Raw genomic sequence first — 22,297 nt, 5'->3', positions numbered from 1 at the left:
GGTTGCTGGTTTAAAATGCACGTTTTATTGACTGCCTTGCTTTCCCTGGTCACTTCTATCACTCTCCTGTGTTCCTTGCACTTTCCAATACACTGCTTGCACTTGAATCCTCGGCTCAGTGTCTGCTTCTGGGATTGCCCAAACTGAGACACCTGTTACAGTCTCTTCACCAGCAGAGATTCTGAAAGCATGGCCTCTGTGTTGTTGCAGAGGTAAGATGGGAATTCGTCCAGTCAGCAAACAGGAACACTCTTCTTACTTCACATCAATATAACATTTGGTGCATTCACAGAAAAGCAGAGCACTTAACACTATGTTTATTTTTCATATGGAAAAACTGTAGACTCTGAGGTTAAGCAAATACTGTACAAGGTCATGCAGCTAGTTGGAAGAAGAGCCAGTATCAGATCTGTTTGTTCGTTTGTTTTCTAGAAAATTGTATCTTTACTAAGTAGCAGTTATGTGTCAAAAGTGAGGTTGACTTGAGACAAATACGAATTACTTTTAGGAAGCCTAACTCTTGAAATAAGGTCTATTCAGAGTATTTTAAAAGCATAGTTATTTGCTTAATAACTATGTTTCATTCCTGGCTCTAATCTCTATTTTTCATCTTCTTTCTGTCACTTTTGCAATACTGGTTTCACTTCCTTTGTCACCTAAGGGTGGACTGTCTCTACCAGGCACTCTACGGGGCCATAAACTCACAAGTGCCATTTAGCTGAACCTTAGTAGGTTGGACTCACGGGGGAGAGTGATGTACATAAATAGTTATAGTTCAAGGCAGTGTGTGGTAAGCACTCTAAGAGAGGTGGAAAGTCCTCTGGGAGGACAGAGGAAGGAAAGATAAATTCTGGCAGAGGGGAGCAGGGAAGGCTTGATGGAACAGGTGGCCTTTAAGCTGGATCTGGAAGGATGGGTAGGATTTCAACAGGCGGATGTCAGGGTAGGGAGGGGTGAGGAGAAAGGAGCAGCATGAGCAAAGAAAAATGCAATATGGGTTCAGAGAATGTCGAGTGGAGTGGGGTAACGGGCTCACAGAGCACATTGTTAGAGATGGAAGAGATGTGTTTAACATTATATGGCGAAGACCTCTCCCTTCAATGCCTGGGAGTTACCATTTTATTTGGTGAGCAGCAGATCTGTGAGCAGGGAAGTGTCATAATTAAATCTATATTTCAAGAATATTTGTCTGAAGACAGTTTTTTTATTAGATGCAATTAATTGTGTTGTACTCAGTCTTCTTTTACTATAGAATAAAATTCACATAGGATAATATCAGAGTCCTTTACCTTGATTCTGACACCGTATAGTATCTGGCCTTTGCCTGCTTTTCCACCTCAAATGGTGCCAGTGACATTTGCACACTAAGCTCTGAGCACATTTGCTTCTAGAAGTTCCTAGAAAACACCTGCTTCTGTTTGTCCCTGGCCCAGGGATTCTGCATTGCTTCATTTTCCAGCTTCCACATAACTGGCTTCCTCCCCCTCCCCACCTTTATTGAGACATAATTGACATACATCATTGTATAAATGTAAGGCATACAGGATAATGGTTTGACTTATGTATATTGTGAAGTGGCTACACCACTGACTTTAGTGAGCATCCATCATCTCATGTAGATACAATAAAAAGAGAAAGAAAAGAAAGAAAGATTTCTCAAGGAAAACCTCCTTGTCCACCCAGTCTAAAACAACATTCATGTGATTTTCTACATAGAAGCTAACAAAATTATTTATGATTTATTTAATTTTTCACTCCCTGCCACTGTAATTGGCTCATGAGAGCATGGATCATCCAGTCATGGTCTTCGGGGTACCCTCAGAGCTCAGCAGAGTGACTAACACATGCAAGAAGCTAAAAACAAATTTGTTGAATGAATAAATTGAATGAAGTAGGATTAATATTGTTAGAAAACTCGAAAGACATTACATTGCTTAGAGATATACCTAAATAAGGTATTCAGCCTCTGATTATGGAGGTTTGTATCAAGGACTCTGGAACATGCTGGTTCAAGGGTGTAGAATATCTTAAAACTTTGGCCCTCCTTACTCATGTTAGCCAATGCGTCGTTTCCAGGTGGAATATCCTTTCAATACATTTGTTCCTTCTTCCCCACATTTCCCACCTCCAACATTTTCTGGCCATTTTTTCAACTAAGTGCTAGGCTTGGTAATTTTCCTAATGATCTGGAAATGGATTGTTCTTTTGCAGATGGCCATGGATTGAGTTGCCCAAGACCCGGTCATAAGTCATGACTCGCTGAAAAGAAAGGGAGTTTTTTGAAGTGGAAGGGGCCTTTGGAGGTCATCCAGCAGCTTTTGAAACAGCTCCAGCAGCCAAACTAGTAGGTCCAGTACCTTCCCTGGCAATCTGGTTTCCTGATTTACTACGAGGTATGGAGCTGTTTATGATGCTTTTGATAGAAAATAAATGACTCTTAATTCTACTGCAAGATGAAGTTCATATTTGAAATGTTTGAATGGGTTTTTCAGACCATGGTTCCACAATTTGCTATAAAATTTTACAGTCTTGTTTCAAGGATATAAAAATCTATGATTGGAGCCTCTACTCCAGGCTACAACTAGAAGAATTATAAAGGCTGAGGTTACAGCTGAGAGACATTCCTTCCTGGCTTTGGAATAAAAGATGCATCGAACTAAAGAATCAATGTATAAAGGTAGATAGGACTGATTTGAGACTACTTCTAAAATTAAGTTTTACCTGGAAGGTGAGTAAAAGAATACTAAATAACACATCCTATGATTTCTAGAGTGAAATGCAATCAGAACTGTAAGACACAGTTTGTTCCTAAACTGAGTTCATGTGGAAAGAGATTATTAGTTTTAAAATTATTTTGACTGTGCTAATGGACACAATGAGATACCACCATAATAGCGGCCTTTTGGATATTTGGAAAGAAGCTCTACCTTTGTTCATCATGTGGAACTTCTTCCTCTTCAAACATATGATTTCTTGCCATAGTTCCACGAACATAATACAATTCATCCTCACTACTTCAATGTTAGAATAAGCCAAAGAACACATCTATATGAATTGTCCAGGGTTCTGCAGAAGGTCAGCATCCATGGTTCTAAATGGAAGTTAAAAGTTTGCATTTCCTAGAGCTGTGCTATTAAAGTGGCTTCTCATACAGCTAAACATCATTTATCTGACATCTTTGAACACAGTCAAGAGCTGGAAACCAAGTCAAAATGATCTCTGGATAACAAAAACACATGGCACAAAATCTTCCACAATTTTTAGAAGACCATCCTCCAACTCTACCATCTTCCCCACCAGCCTCTGTACTTTTATTTCATACTTAACTTTAAGAAGCTCTGTTATTTGGTTCACTGTTGCTAATAAGGCAAATTCACCATGGTTAAGTGTAAGGAATAAGAAACCACAGCGTTGGGGTGTCTGGGTGACTCAGTTGGTTAAGTGTCTGACTCTTGGTTTCAGCTCAGGTCATGATCTCAGCATCCTAGGATTGAGCCCTGTGTGGGGCTCTGTGCTCAGTGGGGAGTCTGCTTCCCCTCTCTCTCTCCCTCTGCCCCTCTCCCCACTTGTGCACTCTCTCTCTAAAATAAATAAATAAATCTAAAAAAAAAAAGAAGAAGCCACAGCATTTTAGTGAGGAAAAAGCATAGTGTTCTTATGTGCTTCAGCACACAGCGTACGGATGAGAAATCTCAGCCTCATAAAGATGACATGACTTAATTATAAAGCATTTGGAAGTACATGGCACAGAGCAAGAACTCTATAGCTGCTTGTTAAATTAATATAAATAAATGTGTATCTTAATAAAAAAATGAGGGCCTAGAGGACAATTGATGTTCTCTAGGATGACAATGATTTTACAAAGGAGAGTTTCATCACCTTTAGTACATCATGTTTAGTAGTGCAGGAAAATAAACACCACTTTTTGAAAATATTTCCATCAGAAAAAAATATTTAAACTAAAAAAATAGCAGTTAAAATGGTACATTTTAATTATCTTCAAAACTCACATAGATGGAACTCCAACATTGGACGTCATCTGACAAATAGGGTTTCTTGAAGTCTTTCTATTCTTGATTTATTCCTTGATTTAATGCTTGACAGGGAGTCTATCAAAATTCTGAAATGTGACAGAAAGTACTTTCTAGCAACAGCAATTAGAACTGGAGTCACTTTGTCACGTGAAAGGAAGAGCTCAGGGCAGAATGGGGACCAAGGTTCTGGCCCTAACAGGGATCTTGATCCTAAAGCACAACTCTGCCTACCATCATAGGCTTGTGTGCCTTCAAACTGTTGTCAACTTTAGGCCCTCTCCTGCTCTCCATTGCAGAGACAAGTACTTTGAAGGCACAGGTTCTCTCCCTGCCCTTTATACCCGTTGGTGCTATAGGGGAGAAATTTGCTCCCACTGGCCCTTTGCCTGGAATATCTCCACCCCACTCCTTGGATTCCTCATGGAATTCCAGGTTTTCATCAAGACCCATCTCAAATGCTACCTCCTCTGTGACACTTCTCCTCCTCGAGTGCTCCACATGCACCACAGGATGTGGTGGGCGGTTTCTTTGCGCCCCACCATCACTCGGCTCCTATCTCCACTGTGACATGTGTCTTAGTGTCCTCCACAGGGAAGCAGCAAAGCATGATGGCCATGAGCTCAGGCCTGGAACCTGCACACATAGAGGCCTGAACCCTGTTTCCACTAGTTGTATGTTGACAGCCCTTGGACATGTCCCCCTTGCTGAGTCTCAGTATCCTGATTTGAAAACCCAGCATAGATACATTACTTAGTTCATAGGATTGAGTGAGGATTACATGAGATAATGAACAAAAAATCAACCACATGTCATATGGACAGTTCTCAGTGAATGTCGGTTAGCCCTGTTACTATTACAAGCTTAAGTCACATATGTGTCTTTTTTCACTAGATTGTGAGCATCATCAGTGACTCCTTACTAGTGGCAAGCCCTGCCCTGGTACACACGAGGTTCTTAGTGCTTGCCAATGAATATATGTGATTGCTTTTAGTGTCATATGTGATTTTCCAGGACTGTGAAGGGCATACACTACCCTAGCGGCCAGACCACTCTTCTTCCTTGCTCTTGTTTGCCCTGCAGTGGCCTGCCTTCTGCCTCTTGTCCCAGCATAATTATTAATAGCACCCCCTGAGAAGTGTCTGGTTTAGACAATAAATTTTATGGTTACCCTAGTTTTGAGAGGTGCCTCATCAGTTTTATTCCCAGAAATTAAGTTCCTTGCTGTGCAAAACACATGCTTTTTTTAAATTTTACATTTTTTTTAAATTTTATCATGTTATGTTAATCACCATACATCATTAGTTTTTGATGTAGTGTTCCATGATTCATTGTTTGTGTATAACACCCAGTGCTCCATGCAGAATGTGCCCTCTTTAATACCCATCACCAGGCTAACCCATCCCCCCACCCCCTCCCCTCTAGAACCCTCAGTTTGTTTCTCAGAGTCCATAGTCTCTCATGGTTCATCTCCCCCTCCAATTTCCCCCCCTTCATTTTTCCCTTCCTACTATCTTCTTTGCTTTTTTTAACATATAATGTATTATTTGTTTCAGAGGTACAGGTCTGTGACATGCTACTTTTTTTAAAAAAGATTTTATTTATTTATGTGAAAGAGTACAGGAGCAGGGGCAGAGGGAGTGGGAGAGGGAGAAGCAGGCTTCCCGCTGAGCAGGGAGCCCGATGTGGAGCTCGATCCCAGGACCCCGGGATCATGACCTGAGCCGAAGGCAGACACTTAATGACTGAGCCACCCAGGCGCGCCCACATGCGACTTTTGACATTATGGGGAGCAGTCAATCAGTTGCTGTATGGGGTTGAATTCCTTCATACCGAGAAAATGCTCAATAAAGAGCTGATAAAAGAATAAAGGGATGAAAATCGGGTCATTATTTTCCTTTTTTGGGGGAAATAAAATAGGGTAGAATATTGGATATGAGTCTAGGAGGATAGGAATATTGGCCCAAGAAATTCTTTCTGCCATTTAGGATTAGAGGTGGGATAACCCTATGTGGGTAGAACTTTAGAGAATTTAATAATAAAAACAAGATATAAAGGCAAGACCCAAGATAAACCCACGTTAAGGGTATATATGCTCTTTGGCCTCATATCTACCTGTGAATATTTTCAGGGAATGCGACAGTGAAATAATAAAAAAAAAAAAAAAACCTAGTTCAGAGTTTTCTGTTTGTTTGTTTGTTTAATACTAGGCAGTGTGGTTCACTGACCTAGCCCTTAGAAAAATGGTGAAGTAGTTGCTTTCTTCATTAATCCTCAGGCTCCTTTTCTTAATTTATTTTGTTTTCTCGGTGTTGTGCCCTCAGACCCTCCCTGTGAACCCTCTCTCCGTTGTCCCCCTCCCCCTGTGCACCTGTATACTGGCCTTGGCAACCCAGAGGTCTTTGGTCAATCTTCAAATACCCCAGCAGTGTTTTTCTTTCCAAGTCATTTTCCAAATTATGGAATGGAAGGTGTTATTTCCTATTAAGGGAATTTCAGGCACCAGAAAACCCACTGGGAAGAAAGGCAATCTGAGGATGAGGAGAGCGTCCTGGAACATGTCTGGAGGCAGCATATTGAGTAGATGGAAAGCAAGGGCTTTGGAGTCAGGCCGAGTTGGGTCTGAATTCTGGCTCCTTCTATTGGCGGTGTGGCTTTGGGTCTTCATGTGTATGAAAGGAATAATAGTAAGACTTGACTCTAAGGTTGCTTTGCAAATTAATATGATTATCTTTGTAAAACACCTAATAATGTGTGTAGGTCATAATCTCGCGTGAGGGTTATGAGTTAGAGCTTTGGAGGTAGATAGACAGAGGGCCTAACTTTTGCTCATGGGGAAATAACTTGACTCTCAGACTTCTGGAGAACAGAGATTAGGAGTGCTTTTCTCAGCTCTGTTATTAAGGCTTAAATGGATGTAAAAAGACTGACTCCGGTCTTTGGAATACAGTAAGTTCTAAATGAGGTGTGGCCGCCTCTAATCACAGTTACAGTTAGATTATTCTACTATGGATGGGCTCAGTGAATGACAGAGATTATTTTTCTTGTCATTATTAATGAATCATTGGCATTTCTGAATTCCTTTGGGAGATGGATATCTTCCTTGTTTAAACATGAGGTAGAATCCTAAGTCTAATTGATCATTTTATATAGTATTTCTTATGTAAGGCAAACTTAGTCAATGGTTGAAATCCATTATATTTTTCCAGGGGGAAGCTAAGGAAATGCAAAACTACAGAGAAATCACTTGACCTTTTTTGTCCCCCATTACTACTGACCACAGTCATTTGTGTGCACCCACCCGATATAACAAGGCGACTGAATTTATGTTTAATGCCATTTGGGCTTATGGAGAGCAGTGTAGAGCACTCCAGGTAAGCCTCTGTTATGAAACAGGATTCTAGTTCAGCGGCTTCTAGTCACGTAGATGTACCCAAACTTATGTTCTGACAGAAAAACAAACATTTGGTTATCTTCTTGTGCGTACTTGGGGGAGAGGGGAAAAAAAAAAAAGAAAAAAGGAAAGGATCTGACCTTTTGCTAGTCACTTTCTCCATCCGGTGTCTGGCCAGTGCACAAGTAAATAAAGGCTGGAAACTATAAGCCCACTGTGCCATTCTTCGTCATGAACTAAAATTCAGCCAACGCCAGATATGAAACCAGAAACAAGGAGCATTACTACTCTACTGAGGCACATTGCCTTCTTCAGATCATGTTTTTTCCAAAGAGCTACACCTGAATGTGACTTGCTGGGATTCCAATAATCCTTTTTTATGATCGTGGTTACGATCCTTTCGGAAAAAGCCAGGAATGAGACCACTGTCTCTGGCGTGCAGCAAAACCCAGAAGCCAGAATGTTCAGAGGCAATGCTGAAGGAGCCTCCTGAGCCGCAAGCAGGCGAACCAGCAGGACATTTTAGAGGCCACAAACCGTTTGCATTTCACTAGTAGTCCAAGGGACCAGGAAAAAGTTGCACAGCAGGTCTATTGTCCTGTCACAAGGACAAAAACAAAACCAAAACCAAAAAACAACAAAACCAAAACACCAAAAAATGAAAGTGCTGAACAGATGATGTGTGGAAGCTGTAAACTCCTTAGTATAATAGGCAGACAGTCTCCTACAGTACGACGTGGGCCTTATAGTCTCTACAAAGCAAAACTAGTGATCCACATTGCCATTTTTGCCCTGTTCCCACTTCCCTTGGCTCAGAGGTAGCCCCTCCTATTGAATGTTGCTGTTACCTGTCTAGTGCTTGTCTCCCCTGCTGGACTGGGAGCTGCTGGAGGGCAGCTTTTTATATTCGTCCTTTTTTATATTCCTAGCGCCTGTCACACCGTAAACACTCAAGAATGTCTGTTGATTGTGTATCGATCAGAACCCTGACAAAACAGGGCTAATGTTCTAAACTGATGGTCAATCTGTTAACATTATCTGTGACTTATTTTATATTTAAACAACTACAGTTCCTTACTTTCAATTCCACATGCTCTAAGTTATTCATTTTTTCATGCACCCCAAAGACATTTTCAGTGTACCTACCCTATAGGCCAGCTACTACACAGATGGAAAAAATCTCTTCCCCTTCTTTAATGAGATTATTGAGTCTGTGTCAATATTGAGTCTGCCTATATATTCAGAAGCCGCCCTAATAAATATTTTTGGGTTTATTTGATAGTCTTGGCTGTCACTTGAAACAGAAAATCAATTCAACACCACAGCAGTTAATATTGACTAAACGGCTCCAAACCTCAATTGGCCAATGTTTTAATCATATGGAGACAATCTGAATTTTACTGCCATCAAGAAACAACAGGAATATCTAATGCAGGAATTAGGAATGCATATCAATTTTCACAGTGCAGTTGGTAATTATGAGAGTATACTTTCTTGTTGTCATTAAAGGGGCTTTCTGGTAGCCAAACTATTGTTCTGGTGTGTGGTGAGTCTAAAGACTCCACTGGTCTCTCTGCCTTTGATCTTTTGAGTTTCTGAAGTTGTGGGATTTTGCATGCTACACTGATAATCTGGGAAAATGTACAATCACTATAAAAGGAAATTTTCCTATTAGTCCAAGAATAATTGTTTATAGCAAAACCACCTGACAGAAACATGTGGGTGCATATCACCCTTATGAAGACCAAAGATATTTTTACAACTGAGGATTATTTTCCTCCCTTTGTACAAATCCATATGGTGCTTATTCAGACATCAGTCATCAGCAATGCTGTCTCGTTCAACCCCAAGAATAGAGTTCACAAATTTTGCTCCAAATTTGGATAAAAAGAAGTTTTATGAACAGTTAGTTGTTGCATCCTCCACTGCCCAATTACTTGAGGTCAATGGCATGTAAACTCAACTGGAGTAAGGTAGCAATCATGAATCAAGTAGCCATGGAGTACGGCTTTGCTGCCTTGGATATACCCTGCTTGATCGATGTCCTGCTTCCTGCTGCTTTGTCTCCTGGAGTAAAACATCTTCCTGACTGTATAAGGGATAGTACTTCTCCCACAGAGAGAAATCTATCTCTTGCTGACTCTCAGAGTCATCTGGGGGCACCACGGGTAGGGACTGCTGCACCTCAGTCATTCATTCAATGGAGAGTAAAGGAGGGAGGTGCCCACTATTTATTGGGCGGCCTGGCCTAGGTGGATGTCTGGTTCTGTGCATGTCTGGTTTTGTGCATGTCCGGTTCCAGGAATAAGAGGAACGAGGAGGGAGAAGGAGCACTGTGCCAACATGACCTGGCTGAGGAAGAGCAGAATGTTTTCCTCCAGAGAGTGACCTTCCTCTGACAAATAGGAGGGGGACAATTCTGGATGGACTGTGACACCAACTCTTTTCTTTTCGCAAATCCTGTCCAGAGGCTGCATTTGTTGGTAAAAGTAATTCTAGGTATGACCAAGTAAACCTGTCTAACTAGGGCATTTGAACTAGAGAAGACACCAGTTGTTGGGCATGTGGAATGTGGAAAAACCTGACTACATATATCACACACACACACACACACACACACAAATCTATCCTTGGTCCAAACAGAGGGAAGGGAAAGTCATTCCTATTACTTTAATAAGCCGAAATGCACTATGACACTCGTCGACCCAGGAAGGAGAATGCAAGGCTACTTTACTCCTCCGCCTACTTCATTCCATTTTCTGTTTGTTCATCACTTGATTTGAAGGCATTGTTGGACTTCTAAAAATGATTGGGACTATTTCAATGGACCTCAGCCTTGGGGATTTCAAGCTCTAGGATTATCTAGTATTGCAGAGAGCAGGAGAAAAGTTCATCCAAATTAAACAACAACAGACTACACTGCATTTATACAAAATCTTTCTACTATCCCCAAAGCAAAATGATTTCTCCCCCACTTTGGCACACATCCTGTAGGCTGCACCTTGGACCTTTGTGAAACCTCCTACAGTACTTCATGTACTGTTGATTTAGGCTTCGCTTAATGGTGGAGGTCCACTGGGGTGTATGTGTAGTAAAAAGAGGAATAGACAGGGAGATAGGGAATCTGGGTTCTATTTCTAGTTCTACAAAATAACTAGTTAGCAGTCTTATGAGGCACACAATTTTCTGGGCTATCAGTTGCTTATATGTAAAATGAGAAGATTAAGTAAATCATTTCTTTGTATCTCTAAAACTCAATGAGTTAGAAGACATTAATACATAACACAGGTCTTGGGTTGGAGAAAACAGAAAGGAAATAATGCAAAGTAACACATGGTGTGATTTGCCCAGGCTTTACTGGAGCATCAAAAATTCTTTATTGGAAGTAACTTCTCACTCCTCCAATGCCCTTGTCACCTTATTTGTCCACATCTTTACCAGTTTTATCCAGTTTTTACCTGGTGTCCTCATTATTGATCTATACATCTTGTTTTCCCCATGAGCTATAAGTCTTTCGAAAATATGATCCGTCTTTTGATATTCTGCCATTTCTAGCTCTGGATCCATACATATTTGTCAAAAGAATCAATGGTTCTAGGGAGAGTATTTAATTAACTCTTCTAAATAATTATTACATTTAAAAGATAAACTTAAGACTCAAATGCTTTATTTATCTCAGTTCATAAAATTGGATCTGAACTCCCAATTCTAAAGTATTCATAGTAATGCGCTGTTCTTTTATAAAACATTGAAGACCCTTGCTTTTTTGCCCCAATCCACTAATATCAAAAGCCTGCTAAATAAATAAACAAATAACAAGAACTGCATTTTTGTGCCTGGGATGAAAGCATTATTTTATATAATTCTTAAAACAATACTATGCAATTTTAGATGAGGATTACTGCTTCTAAGTAATAGTGTCCCTCAGGTAGGAATGGAGCCAGGTTTATCTGACTCCAAAGTTCATGCTTTAAACTAGTAGTACACACTTCCTCTGTGTTTGATTATCTACCCAACACAGCATACCTAGACTCTTATCTCTGTGAGTCTCTAGTATGAACCCTGCATCACTGAGAGGCAACAGAGCCAAAATTATGGAAGAAAAAGGCAGTGTTTTTGAGCTTTGTTGTAGTGAAAAGGCAGTGAATTTTATTTGGGGTTCTTAAGCTCTTAGATTAATGCTTACTTAGCCACTTAGTGGCTGTGTGAAGTTAAGAAATTTACTGAAGCTCAATATACTTCAGTTCTTTGTTGGTAAAATGTGGACAATAGCACCTACCGCAAGAAGTTTTTATAAAAATCAATGACATCTTGTATGTTCAAATACCCAAAATGCATAGTATGTGCTCGATAAGTCCTTTCTTGTCCCCTCCCAACTCTGCCTTCCAGCATAAGCACTGCCTTCCCAAAGTCCATAACAATGGAAGCGTGAGCTATACATTTGCAGGGACACCTTGGCATCCTCTAAGGAGAACTTCTCTCCTCCTCAGCTTAATTAAGTCCCAAATAAAATTCTTTACCTCCCTAAAAGTTACCAGAGCCCACCACGTCCCCAGCCACCCTGAAAGGTATTTGCTATCGACATTTCCACTGAGTTGAATAGAAGTTGCTCATTTTGCCATGAACAGGATTCTTCTCTGAGGTTTTTATTTGGGTACTCAGTGGTCCATAACTATGTTCTCCATGAGCCCATCCCACAATGATACTTACATTTAGTAAAATCAGAAGTATTCTTTCTCGTATTTTCTTCCTTATTTTTAAAAAATGGGGCCACTGGTTCTGCAACAACAGTGACCTCTACCGGGGCATTCATCAATTCGTTTGCCAAACATGAAGTATCTTGGACTAGAGACATCAAGATGCAAATGCATGGCCCCTTAGATATCTCACAGTACAGCAGGGGAGAGAAGAAATGAAAAGACAATTACAATGCAGCCTAGAGCTATCTATGCCTAGGAACCCCATGCAGTGGGTCTCTGACTCTTTAGGACACTAGTCAGACCTGATCAGTAACTATGGCCCTCAGCCATCCAATTCACAAGTACTTACTGATGTTTGAGACTAGCCTAGAAACAAACACAAAGATAGGTGGTGTGATGTACACCTCTGAAGGACTCTTCTCTCCTTACAGAAGCCGGTTGGCTCAAACCCTCGCAAATCGAAACTGAGGAAAGCAATGGACTTTTCTTTGTCTCTTGGTCTTGACCATGTAGCCTCAGCGTTAGGTGGCAGCATCACGCCCAACTCCATATATGATGTATAACTTCCCTCAACTGAAATCCATCCAGCACCCCCCCCCCTCCGCACTGCCCCTTGCCAGCACAAGCTTCCTTGGCTCACAGGGTGGCCTATTCCATTTGGGGCAACTTTAGTTAATAGAAAATTTGCCATCTAATAAGCCAAATTTACCAGCCTATAGAGTGAGGTGTTTTACATTTTTTCCCCATGGACCTCCTTTGGGTCTACTGAAGCTCCTTTTCAGGATAACGTTTCTAAGTTCAGAAATGTATACCCCCCTTTTTTTTTAAAAAAGAGATAGAATAGGGAGGGGCAGAGAGAGAAGGAGAAAGAGAATCTTCTGCAGGCTCCACGCTCAGCTCAGAGTCCAATATGGGGCTGGCTCTCATGACCCTGAGATCATCACCTGAGCTGAAATCGAGAGTCAGATGCTTAACCAGCTGAGCCACCCAGGTGCCCCCAGAAATGTATACTCTAAATAGGAAACTATGTATAGGCGTATACACACACATATATATACATATAAAAACATATACATGTGTGTATGTGCATAAATATACAAATATGTATATATACCAACATATTTTAAAAACAAAAGTGTGATATGGATTTATGTGGTCTTCTTTACATGTTAACAATAAGATCTAGAAATAGGTATAGTAACTACCATAATTTTGAAGTTGTGATACGTGTGATATTTTGAAACATCTGTATCAACTGTGAGGTGATATGAAAATAGCTCTGATTTCTATTTGGTGATGAGGCGACAGTTCTGCTAATACTAGTGTGGTATGTTGCTCACATTCATAACTAAAGGGGATGGGAAATTTCAGTTTCAGCACAGTAGAAACAAAGATGTAATTTTTTTTACCACCCAAATTCATAGACCCTCCTGAATTGTCACAGACTACCCGACGGTAAAGAATTCTTTCACAGAGATTTTTAAAAATCTGCTCTTTGCAACCACATAGAGCAAATCAGTCCTCTTAACTCTCCTGCTTCTCCCAAATTAAGCCTTCCAATTCAAAACCCGACACTGTTTCCAGAATCTTTGGTAACCTTATCACTTTCTCTGCATGAGCTAGAGGTTGTTAATTTCCAAATTAAAGGACAGAGCCCAGAAAGTTAGCAAGCATTCCAGTATGTTATGACCAGCCCACATAACCCCAGAGGAATGACGGATAAACTTGCAGGAACACCTTGGCACCCTTCAATGATGAAGTTGTCTCTCACTTGGGGAGAAAAAAGTGTCAGAATGGTTGATAAAGTATTTTAAAGTCAAAGCAGTAAGTTGTTTAAAAAGAGGATTAATTGACTTTCAGTGACAGTTTGATTTTCTTACTGAAATGACTATTTTAAACAAAAATGTGTAACGCAAGCGATCAGTAACACAAAGCAAAAAGAAAAAAAAATGTTTTTTCCCCAAGATGAATGACTGAGTTTGTCATTTGTTTAGCCTATGGTAGATGTGTGTATTTAAAGCTTTTTGAAGACTGCGCCTTTCAGCAGATAAGCAGGAGTCTCTGATCCTAGCCGTAAATTAGATGTAGCTGGAGCTCAATGGAGGTACAACTAATTAAGCATTGATTCTGTGCTGGGAAACCAAAAGCTGAATAAGATATGGCTGCTGTCCTCAAGGGAAATTTAAAATTTAGTGAAAGATGTAAACATATGACAAAAATAATTACACAAGGAAGACTAACGCCGCACTATATTGGGGAGGGAGAAATATCCAAAATGATATAGAGAAAAGAGTTGAGCTATTATAATCAGCAGACTTAAACTGTCAAATGGTTTTGTTAATAAGGCAAAATAATACCATAGATTTGCAAAGCATCCTGTATTATCATACTCAGCAAACACCATTATAGTTACTAGGGCATTCTCTGTCTTTCCCACTTATTTGAGCTCTTCATCATTATCCCCTATAACCTTGCACAGCACCTGGCACATAGTATCTTCCCCACACATACTATAAATAAGTGAATGAAGGTGCAACATGCTATGCAAAAGGTGGAGGAGGGGGGTGTGAAACCCAGTTCCTCAATTTGCTTGTCTGTGTTAATTTTTGAAAGCTCTTAATCTCTCTAAGCCTTAGTTATCTCACCTGTAAAGTGGGGATAATAACAAGAATACCAGGCTTTAAAAAAAAAAAAAAAGAATACTAGGCTTTTGATAAAGATTAGATGATACCTATAAAATACTTAACAAAGAGTCATCCTTCAAGGAATGTCAGCTATCGTCACAGAAGGAAGCTTGTAGAACTGATGTTTAGGGCTGGACTGAAATATGATGATCCACTTCCGCTTTCTCTTTTTAAAGAGTGAACTCAAGAGATTGCAGGTTCTCCCTAAGGCCACACTTTCAGTGTGAATAACAGGAACAGGTGCAGACCCGGCCTCCTGAGTTTCCTAGCTTAATAAGTTTTAATAATAACCAGATAACCCTCTTCTAGGTCAAAGGAGTCTTAATACCATTTGGCCCTCTGAAACACAGTGATGCTACCATCTGCTTTCTCCGAAGTTTACATTCTCTGAATTCACAGAAGTGAGATATCTTAAGTTGAAGTTGAAGTCTAGGATACATATATTTGAAGCTACACATTTCTGTATTGCTCCAAAGATTTAATGAGGAACAATGAGGGGTGCTCTCTGCAGGCTAGAGCTTGAAATGGCCCCGAGACATGAACACATCCTCAGCAAAGGGGTTAAAGTAGACACAATCTATTTTTTCTCTCCAGTAGTAGGCTTGAGGATGAATATTTTTCATCAGTTTATACTCTATCAAATAAGACACTCCTACGACTATAGACTTAAATCAAGCAACAATCAAGATTATTTCCATATACACAATTTTAATCACTTAGTGACGAGTTGGTGTATAGAAAGATGTTTGCTTGTTGTTGTTTTTACATGTGTGAGTGACTGCCTTATCCAGGAATTAAGTGCAACCATATATGTGGAAACATAATATAAAGGATCATGCTAGTGACAATAACCATACTATTTTATTACTGTTGCTGTTGTTACTGGTATACAAAGAGGAAGCTCAATAGCTATCTGTTGAATGAATGCTTGCATAAATGGTTATATTCTTGGTTGTAACCAATTATCTCAATCAATAAAACTTGCATAAGATAAATCCTCAGAGTTGTGGTAAAGATTAAATTACATACTATACAGCAATGTGTCTAGTATAACCTGGCATGTGTTAAACATTCAACAAATGTTAGATGAATCTTAATTTGTAAAGTGATCAATAAGGGAAAATTAAAGATAGCTTGAAAATTTGATGAAATTTAGATTCCTAGAAAAAGCAGTTGGCAATGAAATCTCATAGAGCTGCTGGGTTTTTATTAACTGTAAGTACAATATCACACATCTATCAACTTTCCTGAAACACTCCTACTACAATTAGAGAATTTAATGCATTATCCAGGGTGTGTGTTGTAATTGCATAAAAGCAGAGTGAGGTGGCGAGTTTCCCATAGGTGGTAAGATTAGCTTCCTCCAGCTTTTAGAGTTGCAGCTGTAAAAACAGAGTAATTTTTAATGCACATGGTATTTGTACTAGACAAAGTCAACTCAGCTTAGCATTTCACATGAGCTAGTCAAGTGTTCCCTTGCTCAGTGTGTTCTATTTTTCCCCTCTCTCGCTGTTTAAATAAATTATAGGAGTGGAGAATTTTAGTTTGGAACGACTACTAATCCATAACATGAAAGTCATGTTTGTGAATATTTGTGCTCGTGGCGTCATATCCTTCAAAAACTCTCTTTTGGGAGAGTTTTTTCCTTCAGTCATGTAGTTCCTTTGTCTCTAGTTCCCTTGCGTTCACAATTCAGAAGGGTTTTCTTAGTGTAACTAAGAACTAACTATTGGGTATGTCTTCTCCTGAGGGTTACTGTATCTGCCAGCATTCTGTGATCTTACTTACCCTGCTTTGCCTCTCAAACAGGGAAGGGCCTTCAAAGAGATTTCCCCTTCAGCCGTGGGATTCCTTTATTGCAAAGTAATCTAGAAAAAAGAGATGGAACCCAGAGTTTCTCTGACTGCAAGGAGCTCGGAAGGACTATATCAAAAACTGAGAAACAGCAGTGGAGCTTCTCAGCTCCTAGGATTTACCTCTCCCTCCCTTGTTGCTGGCACCCCACGATTGTGCCTGGTTCTACAGTGACCCTGGACGAATGTACCCCCTTCACCCAAGCATCCACAGAAGCCCTGGGGCAACTGCGTCATTCCAGACAGTACATGGGAGTGCTGCAGAGGCTAATCTGGCTGAGAATGGGGGAGACACACAGTGACCTCCCTTTCTTCCCAGACACGGAGAAATCTTTACTTCGTCCTTGAAAAAAACCTTTTGCTTTGATTCAAGGACACCACACCTCCTAGCAGAGTACAGTGGCACCAGAGAGAAGCGCTTCCAAGGCTGAGCCCTGCTGGGCAGACCCTGAGGGTCCCAGGAGTCACTCTCCAGGAGGCTCAGCACTACCCTTTCCTGGCTTCTCCATCACCTCGTGTGCCCATGCCCAGCCCAGTGTCCCTTCTGCCTCCTTTTCTCTCAGGAGAAACCTCAGCTTTTCACCAAGACTGCTTTTTTCTGGGCCTCCCAGACTTTGTTTTAAACCCCCCTCTGAGCTGCATTCTACAGCCTTCATATTCAGCAGCAAGTTGTGTGGCATTTGAACCAAAGATGGCAAGGTTACAAGGGTGTTCCTGAAACTAAAATCACCAATCTAGCTAAATTAGGATGAAGCATGCAGGAATTATCACTGCCAGCTACAGGTTGCCCACTTTAAGAGTGATTATTTCTCTCTTCTGTGCACATTTACAATTTGTCCCTAGAATATGGCTGATCCGTGAAAGTAAGAACAGTGTGAGGCTTACTAGCCATGAGTTTCTAAAAGGCTGGACTAGGTGTAGTTGGGATTAGGTTTGACCAATCTCTGACATTCTAAGAGGGAGATGCATAATTATTTTTTAGTACGTCTTAGACTCTGGAAACCAGTTAAAAAAAAAAAAAGCTATTCTAGCCCTTCTGTTTTGAAACCAAATTCACTAGGATTCTAGAGACACTATTGACTGTCAATGTACAAAATGTATTCTTGTGGCCCTGAACCTGCCTTTGAGACATGCTTAAAACAAAGGCTAGGTGTATGGAGAAAGCAGTTCATAAACATTTCCCCTGGAGGACAAATTCAAGAAACCCTATTCTCTCTCTTCTTTTTTTCCCTCTGTATTCTACTTCCCTTTCTCCTACCCACTTCCTGGCAGAGTAAAGATAAAGACCACTTGGATAGCTTCAAAGAATGAAGCTAATTCAAAGAAAGAGAAGTTGAGTTCTCTCTCAAATAGGTTGCTTTCCTTATTTTGCTGGGCGGCACCAACTCTGGAGGCAAAAGTAGAAACAAATCTTTCTGAATGGTGTATCCCTTAGCAAGCAAGGCTCTAGACTCAGCTTTTCAAAGGGAAGAAGGTACATACAGTTAGGGAGACAGGTTTAGCTATTTTGGAGATTGGAGTCTCCCCTCAGTCAAGAGACGTTACTTTTTTACAGTTTGCATGCTGCCCTCTCCTGGCCTGTGCGTAGGGGAGTGTTAACAGCACATCAAAGGTCTTCATTTTCATCCCATACCTGTGTGCAAGGTACATGTGTACACATGAGAGTTATTTAAAATATTCAGGAAATCTCACTAAAAGTTTATACTGGAAGCGCATTTGAGGAAATAAACTCATTATTCCTTTGACTCTTGGATTCATACTTAAGGATGCCCATCTTTGTAACATCTCCCCTCACACCCGTGGTACTTTGAGCCTCTCCCTATTCATTCTCTTACTGCCATGTGGCTCTGGGACTCCGCTCCGCAAATCAGCGTTCCACATGAGCTGGGTCCTATGGATGAGCTGGCCAAAGACATATTCCCAACTAGAAGTGGTGGCCGTAGGAAATATCTGTTATTTAGATTAGGGGTTTGAGGACCATACTTTAGCCTGACTTGGGATCAAAATTAATTCTATACATTATTAGGTCAGTGTGTCCAATTTATATAAAAGAGAACTCTGTGGTAGGAAGAGAAACAGCTAGGCAAACACAGGCATACATGGCGCCAGAGGCTAAGTTTATAATTGTATACTTTCCCCTTCAAAACAATTTGTCTTATTATTTGCTGGCTCTTTGTGTGACTGGTTTTAAGCCCAATACTTGGCACATTTGGTTGCAATAATTCATCACTTTCTCCTAAATACTTGAAGGGCCCTGATACTGAAAATGCTTGCAACCTGGCCTGACTGCTGTAGCAATGCTGGGGCACAAACGTGGCTGGTCTAACCTGCGCTTCTGCAGCCTCCAGGTGTTTGTCCTTGACCTAGGCTGGCCAGTCCTCTCCATATCAATAAGAATCGGCGCCCAGACTGGGAGCTTAATTCCATTCCTTTGCTTTAGAAGAAGAGGACTAAGGAAGAGGTGTTTACTTTAAAGAGATTTAAAGGCATGTGCCTTGTTTAAACTTTACCAAACTTATAACTTGCGGATATCTAAAGCTCTAGCTGGCTATACTAAAATGCACAGGGAATGAACTTTTGATTACTTCTCTCAGTGAAGAATGATAGTGCAAAACAATGAGTAATCAAAGCATTGTTTACATTTATCTTTGAAAAGCCATCAGTGTCTCTTAGTCCAGACAAACTGTGTATATATATATTCAGCCTCACATTACTTTGTCACTACCGAAATGCCCAAAATCGCTTTAGAGTTTGAATGGCAAGAGGGAAATGGGTCTCAATTTATTTCAGATATTATATTTATAGATTGAAAAATGTTTATAGTGATGCAAAACTACACTTTCAGCTGCAAACAGAACTCAGTTGGGTCAATTAATTAGTATTTATTTAAATAGGTAAATTCTTGACAATCAGTTTCCTTTGTGATATAAAAAAAGAAAAATATTCATCTCTAAAATCAAAATGCTCTCTCCTAAATATTCACTTGCCATGTCTATTCTTTGACATGATTTCAAAAATACCCATTAAATCATTCAAACTTGGCATTGGGCAAAAATATGAACAGTTTTCAAGACTCCATGGTAGAGCTAAGCATGCATTTTCCTTAATGACAAAAGATTAATTTGATTTAAAAAATCCCCACAGGTCAATGTAAATTCTCCATTGTGATATGTAAAACAAATACCTTTCTTATATCTTCCTTATCTACCTTGGGCAGGCACATATCTTGGATAAGGAGTGCCCTAAAAACCAGGCATGACAGAATGGGGAATTGATTGTGAATTAGCAACGGAGGGTTTGAATATGTTCTACCAAGAACCCACTGAGAAGAGTGCTAATAAGATAACATATTCCATTGGTCCTGCACCTGCTGTTGTGCCATTCTCTTGTGGAACTAGAGTCCCTATCTGTGTATGTTCTTCACTGCAGGAAAAGCTCTTTATCCAGGGATTCAGAGCAGCTATACCCCAGTTATTTGAGGATCGCCCAAAGCAAGACTAATCTTTTAACTCAGCCTTCATTCAATCCCCACTGGCTTTTCCAAGGCAAAGACTGAACTCATTAAGCAATGTTAATTTAATCACAAGTAATCAACAGGAAGAAAAAAGTTACATAACCATCTTCAAAATTTGAAAGCAAACATGGTAAGATCCCAGGAAATAGATTTTTTTTTTACAAAATTCATTTCTCAAAATAAAATGAATAAAGACAGGAAAAGAAGTGGCCAGATGTCTACCGATTTTAGTATCAAATAAAATCAAACCAAAAATGGGCATTTCCTCACAAGTATCACATTTATGACACAGTTCCAATTCATGACTTTTTAATGTAGTAACACATGAAGTCTTGGAACTCATCCTGCCTGAGGGTACAGAATAAATGCATTTTCAACTGATAAGACAATGTAAAAATAAATCAGGTACAGAAGAGGAGTCACTGACCATCACATTGAGAAATCTCGCTCTCCCTTCTTTTTCTTCAACCACAGCGAAGCGATCCAGTGCTGTTTCACTCATGAGCTTAGTCCACTTTGGCCATACGCTTTAAAGATCAAAACCATGCTCAAGTCCGCTCTGGTTCCTATTCCTTAGAGGAGGATATTAACCCGATAGGTAGGTGGGAATGCTCAAAGCCTGCTTTCTAACAATCAGACGGTGTTTGACTTGCTATTAGGTCACAACTATAACGGAGGTCACCAAGATCTGTAAGTGGGCAGCGTGACAACAGGCAGATACTGATGTTATTTTAAAGAAAGAGATGACGGTCGAGTTTGAAGGTCTCTGCTTTACACCCACGGAGAATTCAATAGGTGAATAAACCCTGTGGCCTCCAAACACACGTTAACAGCTTTAATTATCGAGCGTGAATCAAGATAGACAGTGCTTTCTACTCTGACCCACAGTGGAACCAACGATGTCAATTACTTTTCAGTGCCTTGTGAAGGGAGAAATCAGAAACCGTGTCTGTGCCACATTAGTCGTGACAAGCTGCGTACCTGCAATGACGTGATGGAAGCCTCCTCCTCGGGTCCCTCTCCTCTGAGCTACAGAGTCCACCGCGGGTTGTGCGCCGGCTCTCCCTCGGCCGCCTTCGGGGGCCCGCGGCCGGAGCACCGCGGCCGCGCATGCGGAGGCGCGCGGGCTGGGGGCGGCGGGGAGCCGGCTCCGCGGTGCGCGCTGGGCCGCGGCTCGCAGATGTGCACCGGCCCGAGACTCGGCTCTGACTCCGCGCGGCGCTGCACCGGGATATTATCGCAGTCTGGGATTTCTATTGGCTCCGCACACCAAACAAATCACACCAGCCACCCCCCTTCTCGGTTTCAGTCAGCGCTTGTTTCTCATCTAACCCACAAACATTGCAGCCACACACACTTCACTCGCTTGCAATGTTTCTCTTTTTCTCCTTCCAGTCTGGATTTACAACCCTGTGGTCAGCTGTAACATTTTTTTTAGCAGACTTCCAATCCAAACCTTCTTGTTTATGTAGAGAAATTCTCCAACCCTAAACCCGCAAAAACCACTCATTCCTCTCAGATCTTCTTCCTCCTTTTGTTGATGGGTTTGCAATGTGAAGAATGTACAAAGCCTGTGTGTGATGCGTCCCCGTGTGTGCGTGTGTGTGTGTGTGCGCGCGCGCGCACACACACACACACACACGCACGCACATACACCAGGCTCCTTTTGTTTTGAATAATTGAGGCCAATGAAATTAAAGGCAAGCTGAGCCTAATAACCTAAGTGAGAGCTCAACTAATAAAATTTTGAATGAATTCAGTGGAAAACACTCATTGCTTGAGTTTGTTTTCTGTTCCAAATAGCGCTTTGGTCATTATCCCTATTTTTGTTTATTGAATGCAGAGGTTTCTAATGCAAATCAGACTTTACAGCATCCAGCGAACATGGAACAATGACGCCAGACCAATTCTTGTGCTGCGTGGGCTCCGTGTGTTATATCAGAAGCCTCCAGTGACGCCTGCATGCTCTTGCATGTTTCCTTTTTTTTTTTTTCTTAATTTTTTGGTCTTGTCTCCACTGATGGTCTCAAGACACTCTTAGTGTGATTCACTGGCCAAAGAAACCTGGAGAGACTCTGCTGATGAAGTTTTCTGAATTAAAAATTTCAATCTTTGTATGTC

The 22,297-nt window shown here is 40.7% G+C and overlaps 1 protein-coding gene across 7 annotated transcripts in view; it reads right to left on the bottom strand.

Moving 5' to 3' along the window:
* GREM2 (gremlin 2, DAN family BMP antagonist) overlaps positions 1-21,685 on the bottom strand; it is a 113,211-nt gene extending 91,526 nt beyond the window's left edge. For 2 of the 7 annotated variants that reach the window (XR_012380521.1, XM_073899940.1), the window contains exons 1-2: positions 21,158-21,281; positions 16,598-16,677 (exon numbers count right to left, since the gene is read on the bottom strand). Coding sequence is in view for 2 of the 7 variants with exons in the window: in XM_025878066.2 (XP_025733851.2) it covers positions 21,158-21,288 (131 nt within the window). In the remaining 5 variants the exon portion in view is untranslated. Of the gene's footprint in view, positions 1-4,010; positions 4,121-15,683; positions 16,192-16,597; positions 16,678-20,603; positions 20,749-21,157 lie in introns of those variants that run through there. The other 5 variants (XR_003209594.2, XM_073899941.1, XM_073899939.1 and 2 more) reach the window with 5 other exon arrangements.
* Between the last annotated feature and the right edge of the window lie 612 nt (positions 21,686-22,297).

The sequence above is a fragment of the Callorhinus ursinus genome, unplaced genomic scaffold (genome assembly GCF_003265705.2).
Source record: "Callorhinus ursinus isolate GAN/ISIS: 27379988/994484 unplaced genomic scaffold, GSC_fseal_2.0 scaffold13, whole genome shotgun sequence".
NCBI lineage: Eukaryota > Metazoa > Chordata > Mammalia > Carnivora > Otariidae > Callorhinus > Callorhinus ursinus.
Note: the sequence above shows the minus strand (reverse complement) of the source record. Positions and strands in the feature narration are given on the sequence as shown.